This window comes from Pimephales promelas, chromosome 21 (assembly GCF_988280905.1).
Source record: "Pimephales promelas chromosome 21, fPimPro1.hap1.1, whole genome shotgun sequence".
Lineage (NCBI taxonomy): Eukaryota > Metazoa > Chordata > Actinopteri > Cypriniformes > Leuciscidae > Pimephales > Pimephales promelas.
Genome location: NC_142789.1, coordinates 26,085,025 through 26,100,383, shown reverse-complemented (window position 1 = coordinate 26,100,383; position 15,359 = coordinate 26,085,025). Strand labels below are relative to the sequence as shown.

Sequence of the window (15,359 nt, the reverse complement as noted above, 5' to 3'; positions counted from 1 at the left end):
TTTAGTTTATTGCTTTCCAGAATTTGTTCTAGACATCTAATAGCTTTGATTGTTGTAAATTATTTCTGAATGGCTTTGAACAAATTAGTGGGTGGTGGATTTCTCTGCAAGGTCATATTCAACCCGATCTCACGGGAATTCGTACGAATTTTACGAGGTGGCTAATTCGTAACAATTTGTACGACCTCACTCGTACGAATTAGTACGATTTAGCTAAATCGTACATATTTTACGAATTAGCCAATTCGTATGAATTCGTACGAATGACCTACCCCTGACCCCGCCCCTAAACATAACCGTCACGTGGGTTTAGACAAATCGTACAAATTTGTACGAGTGAGGTCGTATGAATTAGTACGAATTAGCCACTTTTGAATCACTCGTACGAATTCGTACGAATTGGTCGTGAGATAGGGTAGTCATATTTACCATAGAATGAACTACGTCACCTCACCTCACTGACCTCCTACAGTTTCAACATCACCAAGGTTCATTTCACAAGCACCTTCACTTTTGTTGTTTTGTACAATTCCATTCCGTCCCTGGTTTAAATATAGTATGTGTTTATGTCTCTGTTTATGTTGTTAGACTGCCGTAATCTTTCAAATCTGGACTTGTTCAGGTTTTCATTTGTGCTTCACTTTCAATCGAATTCCATGTGCACTCGCTGGTCCCCCCCGCGGGATCTCCTCATCATGTCCGAGGCGTAATGGAGGTGCACCTGCTTGCGGAATTCCGCACACGGGGTGGAACAATGCTCAGCGGTTCTTTGTTCCCAGTGGAGCATCCGAGCACCGCGGCGCGGGCCGTGTGAAGACCTGAGGGGGGAGCGAGGGGGTTTGAGTGGGTGGGCGGGGGGGTCTGCTCTCTGAACTTACTCTGTGAAAGTGATCTCTGACCTTTGATATCCAGAGAAGAACAACAAACATGACGTTCGTGGTATGACAGATGTCTAATGTTGATAAACCGTTCAAAGACTGATTGTGCTGCTGTACATGGAATTATGCAATGTTTTGAAATGCTGCACCTTCTTTTGTCTCATTTCTTCACATAGATCTGAGAGCTTTTATATAATCTCTCATGTTTTGTTGTGTATTATAGTAACCTAAAATAACGTATAAACTGTTATGAAAATTAACGATATTTAGTTTTATTATTTAAGCTATTGAGCTTGAATCACACTGTATACTGTATACATACACACTGTAGGCTATACTTTTTCCCCTCATTAACATTAATTTAAGGGGTCCCTTAAAATTCTATCCACTGTAAAAATGAATATGCTATATCTAAGCAATAAAATTGTGGCAACAGATTACAAGCAATATTATTAATTACATTTAACAAATTAGAATTGAGTAATAATTGATCAAATTACGTAATTGGTAACACTTTACAATAAGGTTCATTTATTAAACATTAGTTAATATATTAACTAACATGAACTAACCATGAGCAATGTACATTTGTTACTGTTTTTGTTAACCTTTGTTAACGTTAGTTAATACAAATCCAGCTGTTCATTGTTTGTTCATGTTAGTTCACAGTGCATTAACTAATGTTAACAAGATTTTAATAAAGTATTAGTAAATGTTGAAATTAACATTAACAAAGATTAACAAATGCTATAGAAGTATTGTTCATTCTTAGTTAACGTTAACTAATGTAGTTAACTAATGAACATATTGTAAAGTGTTACCAATTAATTCCTTAAAAGTTAACCAGTCAAATGATTGTGAAAAAAAAAATATTTTGTTAAAACACAACAAACACCATCAGATAACCTTTTCTATTTGTTCATCTAACTGTTATAACTCAGGTATATCAGCCAAACAAACTTAAAGTGAATGACATCAGGGTCAAGAGCCCAACTAAAACAAACATTGATCACCATAATGGTGACTTACGGTTACGATTATGGTTTTCTCCTTCAGCGATTCGGCTTGTTAACATCAGGTGTCTTCAATATTGGCAATATAAAATATAGAGTTCTTCATTATCTTTGACATCTACTGTATCTTTTATTCAGATATTTTTTTGTTTATTTGTTGTGTAAATTTGACTAATTTTAAATGTTAACTTTTAAGGAATTAATTAGATTAATTATTACTCAGTTCTAATTTGTTAAATTTAATTAATAATATTGCTTGTTATTGTCACAATTTTATTGATTAGATATAGCGTATTCATTAACCCTCATGTCATTCCAAACCTATATAACTTTTTTTTTTCCTGTGAAATACAAAATATGGTATTTTGAAAAACATCTCTCTTATTTTTGAAATAATGGAATGAAAGTCAATGTTGTGCAGTCGTGCAGGTTTGGAATGACATGAAGTTGTTGAGTAAATAAATTTCAACTTAATTAATAATTATTTGGGGGAACCTCCCTTGACTATAATTTCTGCATTTACATAATATGATACTAAAAATACAAAATGCTAATTGAGCCAATTTAGATTTGCTGTATAATATGCATTGCATTCATGTCTCTCTTTTAAGACATAATGCCAGAGATCCAAATAAACAATACCGAAGTTGTCACTGTCAGATATGATTATTTTCTGTAGTGTTTAGTAAAGCCAGCTTCTGCAACAAGTCACATGGCATGTGTATTTCCACAACAGAATGAAAGAATAGTCTATAGTTTAATATCTACACATAAAACAGCCATATGGCAACATAATCCTGAGGTTTATGATCGTTTATGATTAAAAATAACAATCAGTGCAAAATAGACATTCGATTTCATTTCATTGTTCAACAAACTGATGTTTATGCAATCATTCCTAAGATGTGATTAAAAGTATTATACTGTACATTGTGGTTTCCCAGAAATGTTTCTCTCTCCAGAACAGTGTAAAAAAGGCCCTCCCCCATCAGAACTAGGGGTGGGCTGTAAAAAAAACTGACCTTGATTGAGTTTGATCATTAGTTTCAACAACAAGAGTAGCACAACATGTTCAATGGAATTAATTATCTGTGCTGGAATTTTCTCCTCCCTCGTTCTCCTCATTAGGGGTGCTGGGCCAGAGCAATGACGTTACTGTAAGTCCCCATTTTTGACTGTTGGTTGCATCATACAAAAAGAGTCACGCCACTGGTTAACGGAAATGTCAAACAGATCGGAATTTACATGAGTAGTGCCTTTTGTGGGTGGGATATGTAGCCTACTTGTGTCTAAATGAATTATCTCACTCTGTCAGTGGCCTGGTCCTGTTGAAAACATGAATCAAAGCAGGAGTCAGAGAGAGAGAGGGGGTGATTTAGTATGCATGCTTTCACTTCTGAACAAGTGAAAAAACTTCATTTAAAAAAAATCATTTTAATCTAATTTACTGTAAAAAAAAATACTGTTAGTTTAATTTCAACAAATAATTTATTTTAATACTGGATTTTACTATAGGATTGTAAGGCATTTGTATTTAATGGGATAGAAGATTTTTTTTTTTTTAAAGAAAACTGAATCAAATTATTCAAATTCCTTGGAATCTTCCATCTCTGGCTGAATTTAAAATATAACCAGTAGCACACACACACAAAAAAAAAAGGTTCAGTGGGGTTCTATGTAGAACTCTATAGGTTCTTGACTCAATTTTACAAAAATACAATAATAGCTTATATAAGGAAATTTTTTTTTAAATTTTGCATAATACTTTCGTGGTTATTTCAAATTTTCTACTGATAAAGTTTATGACATGTTTGATTCATAAAATGTAATAAAAATACTTTTTTTACAGTAAACAAACAAAGAAATTAAAACTAAATCCATAAGATTATCCCATGATTGATGGTAACCCCTATTTAGTAAATAGTGCCTGACACAGGCTTTTCTACAACTCATATGAGCAGCATGCTATATGATATTTTTTTCTGAAAATGAATTAGTAATGTAGAGAAAAAAAACTTCACTTTTTCAATCAAGTTAAGTTCAATAAGTTAATCAAATATGTATAAGTATACTGGTAACACTTTACAATAAGGTTCATCAGTTAACATTAGTAAATGCATTAACTAACATGAACTAACGATGAGCAATGCATTAGTTACAGTGTTTATTAATCTTTGTTAATGTTAGTTAATACAAATAGCTGTTCATTGTGCGTTCATGTTAGTTCACAGTCCATTACCTAATGTTAACTAATACAACCTTTGATTTTAATAACGTATTAGTAAATGTTGAAATTAATATTAACTAAGATTAATAAATGCTGAAGAAGTATTGTTCACATATTGTACATGTTAACTAATGTAGTTTACTAATGTTAACTAATGAACCTTATTGTAAAGTGTTACCAGTATACTTTAATCAAATAATAAATGTATATATTAAAATGTTAAATGTCCCCTCATAAAAGGGTGAATATGGATTCCCATAATTCCTAGTAGTGAGGTTGTTTAGGATATCAGTATTTCGGCCTCTGGCTGTGCAGAGATACACAGTGGCCCCATAAACTTTCCCCCAAAGGCTGTCCGGAGATCCTCACTGCTGTGCTACATGCTTGATATGCATGCAGCTGTACTGACGCACCTGGGACCAGCAGGGCACAGTGGTCGGGATATGCCTTTGCCTTTAAGATCTAGCTCCCCATAGCCACAGCACTGTGTGACATCCACACTCAATATTAAACTGGTCTTTGAAGTCACTGAATTGTTGGGGATTTGTCGTTATTGTATATCCTTGCTATGCGGCCACATGCCGGATGTATGGCTTGAGTCTATATTTCCTTTATTGGGCCATACATTGCACGCATGCTGTTGCCCCTTCTATAGTCCCACTAAATTACAGTAAAACATGTACACATGCAGAGTTAGGCGCTGCTTACCTCTCCAATAGCTTGCAGGCTTAATGACCCCATAATGATCTGTATCTAAATCCAAATTAACCACAGTTTTTCCTAATAAACAGAATGCACTTGCAATAGAAAATTCAATCCAGATTTGTAAAAAAGAAACTGTACCGGGACATCTCATCCAACTCATTGCAGGACGAAATGTGTAGAATGTTGTGGCAAACACATTCAGAGATGTTTTCAGATTATATATTCAATTGCCTAGAAAGTTAAAAGTTAAATAAAATTGTTAAAATTATATTGGCCACCTAATGAAACTAACTGAAAATAGCCTACAGTGAAATTTTGCCAAAACAGAGATATTTAGCAAATGTATAAAGATCATCTATTTTAATGATATGTGCTTTTCTTTTCAATGGGCATTAATCTTTCTCTTTCTAATCTAGATAGATAGATAGATAGATAGATAGATAGATAGATAGATAGATAGATAGATAGATAGATAGATAGATAGATAGATAGATAAATAGATAGATAGATAGATAGATAGATAGATAGATAGATAGATAGATAGATAGATAGATAGATAGATAGATAGATAGATAGATAGATAGATAGATAGATAGATAGATAGATAGATAGATAGATAGATAGATATTCAGCTGCAGCGTAGGATGATGATAAACGGCTCATGTTTCTTTTCTTGCGTCCATCAACACTCCATCAGCAGCACAGCAAGCGAGAAGTCGTTGTGTACTATTATTGAATTCTGACGTTTCCCCTCCATTATACCTAGTCGACCAATCAAATGTGAGCGGCTATAGACTGTAAAAAAAGATCTGAACGGACCCAATATTCAGCGCACTCGCCAACAGGCTACTCGGCTACTTTGATTAGAACGGGAGCGTAGCGTCCAGTGTGTGACGAAGATTCAATGGAATGATTTGATTGGTCGCGGCTGGGTCTAGACAATCGGAGGCGGGGAAACTGAAGAGTCGTTCCAGCCCACTTTAAAAACCCGTCAAAACCGACTCACTGGCTCCAAGTCAATGAGAATAACGGCAGTAATTCATACCGGACGGTCCTCCCACCCCCGTCCTCAAGTTTTGTGGTGTTATATGTTTTATCTGAGGTAACGTACGGGGAGAGCTTCATCTGAAGGACATTTCTCAATAATCTGCCATCACAGAAAATCTGTCCGGTAAGACTGAACGTTTTTAATATTGTCATATTCATCATACAATAGGCTACATCTTTCATAGATACGACACATGGCGTCGTTTTCCATATTTTTTGTCCGTTGTGACCCACATTTTAGTCGTAGTCTTTTAACAATGATGACATTACTATTCGTCACTGGATATATGTAAAACTATTGCCCCTGTGACCGATGAACACCTTGAGGTTTTCCTAACTATAATAATTTGGCATACGTCCGTTAATTCGTTGTGTGGATTATTTGAATATCAGTGTAAATACTTTATGTCGCCTAGAAACAGCAGAAACTTTCCTGTCTAATGGCTGCCTCAAATGCTGTGCCCACCAAGACAGCATTTTGAGCATCCTATGTGCGCGTGCAGATGTCAAAACTGAATCATAATCAGGTGAATGTGAAGCCCACTCTGCACGCGCCCGTGTAACCAAAAAGATGCTGTTTAGTTAGGAAGCCGACTACGGTTTAAGACAGCGTATGGCAAATCATGATGTCAAGGTGTAACTGTCTGCTTGTTGTAAGAAAAAAAAAAGAAAGAAAAAGTCTCATTAAAAGGCTTATATTTTTTGGGGGGCAAATTTTTGTTTTGTTTGGTAAAATCTTATATTTATATATATATATACACAGACAGAAACATGTTGTTTTGTGTCAAGGACAATAGATTGTTAAAAAATCTGACATTTTTGGCATTTTCATGAAAATCCACTTTTTTCAGCTCAGATAGAAAAGTGATGTTCCTAAATTAAAATATTATATATTATGCTATTATTCAAGGTTTAAGGAAATTTCTTACTTTACACCCCTTTTTTACACAAGTTTTTTTTTTAGAAAATATATACTTTTTTTTTTTTTTAGACACAAACATTAACTTTATAAGAACTAGTTGCCTGCTGTGTGTTTATAGCTTGCATTTCACCAGGTTTTTTTAGGCTTCATGACCTAAATGTTACGGCTTCAGGTTATCGGGATTCGGGATATGATTGTACTTGTGTTCCTGTGTGCACCTGTGCCTTAGTGAAGCATCAGCCCAGAGCGTCTGGGTAACAGATGAGACCCAGCAGAATTGACCTAGGTGAAGCTGAGATATTCAGTATCATGAGTTCACATAGAGCACGTCAGGTGGTTGAGGTGGCAGATTAAAGTACAGAACCTGCTGTGCTAACCAGTGATTAGGTGAGGAAGAGTGAAAGCACGATTTCCCTGTCTCTCTTTCTTTTTCTTTCTTTTTAAGTCTACTCTATCTGATACACAGGGGTTGTTAGACAGAGCATAATAATCACACCGTGACTTCAAAAGAATTGATTTCTTTCTAATCCTCTCACTTTTAACCGTACATCCTCTTAGATGTCTCAGGTTTGTTCTCCTGGTGTCCCATGTTATCTAAAGTGGCATTTCACAGGTCAAGATAACAGGTGAATACATGAAATATGATACTTATGTGCACATTATTATTATTTTATGTTCTTTAAAATTCACTGAAATCTCATTGGGACATGTCCTTAGGACATTTGACAAACTAATTAAGTTAAACAGGGTGGTTCAATAGAAAATGCCTCAACAAAGGTTATTTATTCTTATCCTAAGGCATTTTTGGATGGCTATTTTTTATTTGATTCAGAATTCAATTTCAGTGTGATGTTCAGTCACAGGATGGGTGGCCCGATCTGAACTATGTTAGCTTTAGTAGATTAGTCTGATGTTTGTCTGTTTGTAATATCAGTGCAGCTGGTAAATGAAAAGCAAACATGAATTAGCCTATTTTCTTACAGTAATATGCATGAAATGTGAATTATACTGTGCTGCAAGAGAGTTTGAATATATAAAGAAGCATAGCTTCATGACTCAAGATGATTTTGTTCTTTTTTTTTTATTGATAGACATAATTTTGAGCCTATCATTTATTTGAACCTTAGAGAACTCTTTATGTGTTAAAAATGAATACATGTGTGCTGTTCCTGTAATTGCTCGATTGAATAACACAAGCCAAAGAAAAATAGAGCACGGTATTTATCACAGATATAGCGCAGCTGGTCCGTTATCACTGGTTCTGTTGAAAGCACTTCACATCCCAAGCAGATTGTGTGTGTTGATGTGACAGCTCTCAGTAGGGTCAATTGTGTGCTTGAAGTGGTATGAAAACAAAGAAAGGGCCTCCATTACTACAGTATAAGACGTCTATTGTATGAAGCCCCACTTATGGATATTTATGTTTTGTTTCACACTGAATTAATATGAACATTTGTAGTAAGTAAGATGTGCGTCACTGAGGTTTTTTAATTAGTGGTTGTAAATTATTGAGTAGGGAAGACCGGGCGTGAAGTGACATGTAGTACTAGTGAGTTGTAACACAATCTGTTTAACCAATTAGATATGTGCTACACGGTGACATCACTATCATACTTAACCACTGACCAACACCATCCCGAAGTAGCAGAAGTTGTCAAACTTGTCAAACTTAATATTTTGAATTAAAATGTTTGTTAGATTGCATAACAATTATTTGAACAAGCAAATTATTGAATACCACTATAAATTCATGCACAAAATTTAAAATGTGTGTGGGTTAAGTTTTAACAACAGCCCTTGACTCTGATTTACACAGTTAATGGATAAATACTGTAGTAGATTCCAGACAAAAACAGACAAATACAAGTTTGATACACAAAAACACACAGTAACACATTTAAACGAAATTAAAATAAATAAATAAATAAAATAAAATAACAAACTGTGTGCACTCCCTGTCCCTGACCTTTACTTTAAGATTTCTTACTGGTGAATTTTGTATGATGGTTCAGTTTACATGAATCTGATTAAATGTGTTGTCAATGCTCTCGTTTGTGTCATATTATACATGTATTTTGTCCAATTCTATGTTTCATCTCCATCTTTGGCAGTTGTGTTTCAACATTGCTTGCAAACTGGCCACTGGTTTGCTTGTAGATCAGTATCGCCACTTTAGTGTTGGCAGAGAAGCATTGTCATCCAGCAGCAGTTTTTTGAGTCTAGCCATCTCATTAGCTGGATTACTGGTTGTTAAAGGGATACTCCACCCAAAAAATGAAAATTCTGTCATCGTTTACTCACCCTCAAGTTGTTGCAAACCTGTATGAGTTTCTGGAACTTTGGCACCATTGACTTCCATAGTATTTATTTTTCTACAATGGAAGTCAATGGTGCCAAACAAAATATCTTCCTTTGTGTTCAGCAGAAGAAAGAAACTCATACAGGTTTGCAACAACTTGAGGGTGAGTAAATGATGACAGAATTGTCTTTTTTGGGTAGAGTATCCCTTTAATGAATTGATACTGAGTTTACTGACTACATGATTCAGATTTGAATCGTCTGGCCATGTTCAAAATAGCTGCTATGGATAGTTTTGGCATCAAGTTGCATGTGTAGTAATGCTTTCCAACACTAGGGATGGGTATCATTTGAATTTTAGCGATTCCAATTCTGCTAATCGATTCTTTCTTATTGATTCCAAGTTTCAATTATAATAAGGGAAAAAAAAGGTCAGACATCTAGATATCATTCAGACATATTTATATTGTGACTTTTTGCAAAACATTTAGCAAAGTCCATAGATATAAGCATCAGTTCATACAGCCTTTAAAACTTTCTCCGACAAGTAGATGCAATGAGACTGTCCTGGTTGTTCATGTGACGTTCGGCATAAAGCCTATGTACACGTGTTTTCTTTTTCAACTGTTCATGTTCACAATTTTGTGTGTATTTGTCCATTCAAGACAAGTGCAAGAAGATGTGAAAGAGAACTCAGTTCAGTATTTGCCCACTATATGTGCACAGCGCAGAAAACAGCATGCTGTTTGTCTATATGAATTACAAATTACAAAAGAATGTAATAAATCTAACAAGTTCAGAGTTATGTATGTAAATATCAGACAGAGATTGATAAGAGAACAACAGCGTGTTGTCAAATGTCATGTAATACGCCTACACTGTTTCTGTCAGACTTCGCAGCATTTAAACAATAGAATGAGGATGTTTGTTGACGAGAAAAGTGTAAAAATGTGTCATACAATACACCGAAACGAAAATATAAATTAAAAAAGTATAAATTACAGAAATTTCATTTTTCGTAAACTATCCCTTCAACCCTATTTACTCTATCATATTTGATACGCAAAAATCGAAGGTCTTTAAATGATCAGGATGATCAAAACTTTGCTGAAAAAACTATCATTCCTTCTGACTGAATGATACTGTCTGATTGCCAATTTATACTATTTTAGTAAGTAAAATGCCTTTTACCATCATTTTGCTGTGAAATCTTCACTGATTTTTAATAAGTAAATGTAATCTTTTAGATTGGTAGTAATATTTCAAGATTAACGGGCACTTACTGGACTGAAGCCACTTAGTTTACTTAATTATATCCATCCATCCATCCATAATTAAAAAAAAAAATTACCCAGGAAAGATCATGTTCAAATGTAGTATTAAATATGATACATCAGGCTTTTGAGTGACATTTATATGTACATCTCTTAGTCATCATTGCATTGAATATCATAGTTTGCTCCCACAATAAAAAGCTTTACCCAAAAAAGCATTAAAATATTGTTTTACTAAGACATTATCGGGAGATATTGTAACGTGCTCGGTTGTAGCAATGACTCGCAAGACGAATGAATATAAAGGAACACTCTTTAATGGAAATGTTCACAGGAAACATGTAGCTTAGAGAGCAACCAAACATCAATGAACATATGTTGACATAGCCAGTAGATGGAAACTAAAGGTACGTTTACACGTCAACGATATACTTAAAACGGAGAAGTGTTTCCTTTGAGTTTTCCGCGTACAGACGACACCACTGTTAACGTTCCTCACCCACATGTATCCGTGAAAATGCCTAAAAATGCTGTATTCTGTATGTATTCTGCATGATGTATAATTTTTCACAATAAAAAAAAAAATTGTCTAAAAATTGTATTTCATATGCCACGCTTTACAAGTCATATTGTCTCACAATGGCTACATTTTTATGCTTAACTTTTGTTTTAATCAAACTGAATTCATTCCGATTGATAAATACATGAACGAACGCTAAACATGCGATCAGGTTGATGTTCACGTTTGTCACAAGCTTTAAATCGGAATAGTTTTTTGACAAGTGCAAACTGCACGAATATACAGTTTCCCATAATAACCGTTCTCCTACATTGGTTCTTTATTTGTTTTAAACAGCAGATTTAATATTTATCCATTTCTGGTCTTAATTTGGAGACAATGAGCAAATGAACCTTAGTGCCGTGCTGCATATATTTATCACGCAGTAAAAATACCAATCGTCTAGATGAGAATCCGAAACAAGGACTGGTGGGACGTTGTCCTCCACTTCACAGATGCTGAGAGAAAGGAGAATTTTATAATGACGGGACACCCATTAATATGACACAATTAAACAGGAAGAACAGCTCGTTCCGCGCGTCATTACGCTATTTCTGCATCATTGCACTGCAATCCTTTCAGTTTCGGTTTTTAGTCCGATCAAGTGTTTACATGTTCTCTGGATCAGATTAGAAAAGGAATAAAAGGGTTTTCAGTCCGGTTGAGCCTTCAATCCGATTTCTAACGGATTATTTGGTTGGATGTAAACGTAGCCATTGAGAATGCATGCTTTTAATTCACTGATTTGAGGTTTAATCCAAGGATTTGACTGAATGTAACTCCAATTACACCGTTAATTCTCGCCAAGTGCAGAAAGTCAATGAAACATTGTCTCTCTCTACTCAACCAATAGTGTTATTGTCTAAGAGGAAATGAATGCCTAGTATCCTTTGTCTTAAGAGCTTGAAAGTGATTGGGGGTCTGTTGATTTCTTCAGCTGAACTTTGGCTTCTGATTGGTGTTCATCAGAGGTGTCAGCTGCAGTATATAGATTTGCCATCTGGTTACGGTGACATCCCCTCACGATGTTCTGCTCTCACCACGTGACTCAGGAGAAGAACATCGGGGAAGACAGGAGAGGGTGTCCCTTTGTTTAGGACTGGTGTATGGACAATGGCACAGAATGGCTTTTGATGGACCGACCTGAAATGAAATGCCCTATTTGGACCACTGTTATGCTCTTCCATTGTTGCAGATGACATGCCAACATGCGGAGGCTTCCCTCATCTGCTGAGCGCCTGACCGATCCAACACTGCCTCAGTGTTCTCCTCTACGCTCCGAATCACACAATAACTTCCTAACAGAGAAACATGTCCCTACACACCGGAAATGTCAGTTGTGTGGAGAAAGTGAAAACAAATACGGTCACTGAACTCAAGTAGAGTAAGGTACATTCTTATTGAAGACGTAGTAGCCTTTTTTTCAGTGAGCAGGATATAATTACTCTAGGACTTGATTGTTCTAGATATTAATTATGGGACTCAGAGTGAGTACTTTTACATGAGATTACTCTCTTCAATGCTTATAGCTAATATGGTTACAAGTGCCACTTGGTTTATTTGTTTATTTAATATATATAATTTTTTAATGCAATGAAAATTATATATTTTTTTATTTAAAAAAAAAGATTAATAGCCGAGGGTTAAAGTTTTAAGTGGTGAAATTAGTAACTTGCAAAATAGTCTTAAAAGCAGCCAACATGAAAATAATTGGGATAAAATCGTGTATCGTAATCCTGTCTGCAAAAAATAGTGATATGATCATTTCATGTAACACACTCATGTAATAAATGTGAAAGGAAGGTCTTTTTTTTGTTGTTACTTGGTTCCAAATGTTTCAACACATGTTTTTCATTTATAATTATTTTTTTTTTTTTTTGAAATTGGTATACACACTTTTATGGGCTGATATTACCATTTTAAGAACGTGCTGCCTACTGTTATTTTTATAACTAGTAATATCACCTCCCTCAGCAAACTTTAATTATTTTTATATATATGAAATTCTTCTATTTGATAGTCCCCAAATACTTTTTGGGGCCGCTTTATGCACTATCCAGATCTTATCATGTTAGGGTCAGCTACCCATAATGCAACATGTGAATGATTCTCAATTTCTTTTCAGTGATTTATCAGCTTCAGTGTAGGCGGTAGTATCTAATCACTGTGTTTGTGTCTTCATGCCATCCTCTTATACAATCGGGATTAATGTGACAGCTTGCCAGCTCATCACTTTTTCTTTCCCTCCCTTTTGTGACATTTATTTATTTATTTATTTACAGCTTAGTAAAGTAATGCGATCTCTCATGCTAGTCACACTTTTTAATCTGTCCTTTCTTGCTGGTTGGTTTCTTCGCACGTTTTCATCCAAAACCTTGCATTCACTCTGTATCTCAGGATTGTTCCTTACACATTCAGTTAGTGTTAATGGATAAGAAGAGTGTGAAACAAGAGATCATTGGCTACTGAGGACAAAGAGCGATAGTGGGACAATTTCACATGATTTTTCTTATTCTGTTTTAGAACATCATCTGTTGTTAATGGCTCCGTTCTAAAACCTAGCTTGCTGTGTACGGACTAAATTCAATGTGGATCCCTGCATTCAATGTGGTTCTAGCCATTTTAGTTCTATACTGGTCTGTGCTTTACCTGTGCTTGGTTTGTGCACGTGTGATGTTAACTCCACTACCTGGGGCGATCTCAGTGTGGGAACCTGAGCAGCCCCGACAGGATGTGGAGCACAGGCCTATAAATAAATCACATTTGCAATGAGTCACTCTCCACGCTGCCTCCGGGGAAAGAGACACAGAAAACGTTGGGGGTGGAAAGAGGGAGTGAAAAAGAGTAGGGGAGGAACAAAGAGGCCAGGCAAAGCTCATCATGATGGGCAATGCCTGATGCCTGTGACGTCTCCAAACCCCTCCAATGTGGCAGATGAAAAAAGAAAACCCTCTTCATCGGGATCTGACAGTTTCATTCTGAGTCTGAAGCCTCTTTTTAAGATGAGAGTGAGAGAAATTGCCTGGATGAAAGAGATTTGCTAAATCTCCCTTTTAGGAAGCTGCTCTCGAAGCATGTGACGTTGTCACGATACACTTAACAAAAGTGAAGGGAAGGACTCAAGTGCAGTGAAGGGATGATTTATTAACAAAACACAAAGCAAAAACCCACGAGGGGGAAAACATACTCAACAAAACATAAAACTGAACTTGAACTGAAATAGCATACACTGACCATGAATAACACCAGGGAACAGGGGAGACATAAGACAAAGATCCAACACAGACTGCAAACATGAAGGAACTTAAATAGGGAACAAATCAAGAGGGAACAGGTGGGAGAACTCAAACACTAATCAGGTAACGAGGGGGAGGATCAAACAATGACAGGAGCACATGGCTCAACATAACAAAACCACCCATGTGCTAACACGACAGGACAGACACGTGACACTACCCCCCCTCAACGGAGCGGCTACCAGACGCTCCATCAGACTGGACGGGAGGGACAGACCAGGGCGGGACGGGAGGAACGGACCAGGGCGGGACGGGGGGGACAGAGACATCAGGCGACCGGGGCGGAACAGAAAGTCCATAGGACGGTGAGGGAGAAACACAGAGTTCATTGGGCAGTGAAGGAAAAACAGAGTCCATCGGGTGGCCAGGGCTGTGAAGACCCCTCGGGCGGCCAGGCCGGTGAAGACCCCTCGGGCGGCCAGGGCGGTGAAGACCCCTCGGGCGGCCAGGGCGGTGAAGACCCCTCGGGCGGCCAGGGCGGTGAAGACCCCTCGGGCGGCCAGGGCGGTGAAGACCCTTCGGGTGGCCAGGGCGGTGAAGACCCCTCGGGCGGCCAGGGCAGTGAAAACCCCTCGGGCGGCCAGGGCGGTGAAGACCCTTCGGGTGGCCAGGGCGGTGAAGACCCTTCGGGTGGCCAGGGCGGTGAAGACCCCTCGGGCGGCCAGGGCGGCGAAGAGCCCTCGGGTGGCCAGGGCGGTGAAGACCCTTCGGGTGGCCAGGGCGGTGAAGACCCCTCGGGCGGCCAGGGCGGCGAAGAGCCCTCGGGTGGCCAGGGCGGCGAAGAGCCCTCGGGTGGCCAGGGCGGTGAAGACCCTTCGGGTGGCCAGGGCGGTGAAGACCCCTCGGGCGGCCAGGGCGGTGAAAACCCCTCGGGTGGCCAGGGCGGTGAAGACCCTTCGGGTGGCCAGGGCGGTGAAGACCCTTCGGGTGGCCAGGGCGGTGAAGACCCTTCGGGTGGCCAGGGCGGTGAAGACCCCTCGGGCGGCCAGGGCGGCGAAGAGCCCTCGGGCAGCCAGGGCGGTGAAGACCCCTCGGGCGGCCAGGACGGAGCAGATCCCTCAGGACCAGACACCGGCTCGGGAACAGGCGCTGGCTCTGCCTCCGGCTCGGGAACAGGCGCCGGCTCAGGAACTGACACTA

The 15,359-nt window shown here is 38.0% G+C and overlaps 1 protein-coding gene across 4 annotated transcripts in view; it reads left to right on the top strand.

Moving 5' to 3' along the window:
- Positions 1-2,974: 2,974 nt before the first annotated feature.
- Positions 2,975-15,359, top strand: part of slc38a3a (solute carrier family 38 member 3a) — a 51,995-nt gene continuing 39,610 nt past the window's right edge. Inside the window, exon 1 of one of the 4 annotated variants that reach the window (XM_089124827.1) lies at positions 2,975-3,048. In XM_089124827.1, the coding sequence (XP_088980953.1) occupies positions 3,038-3,048 (11 nt within the window). In that variant the 5' untranslated portion in view covers positions 2,975-3,037. Of the gene's footprint in view, positions 3,049-5,814; positions 5,995-15,359 lie in introns of those variants that run through there. The other 3 variants (XM_089124828.1, XM_039673631.2, XM_039673632.2) reach the window with 3 other exon arrangements.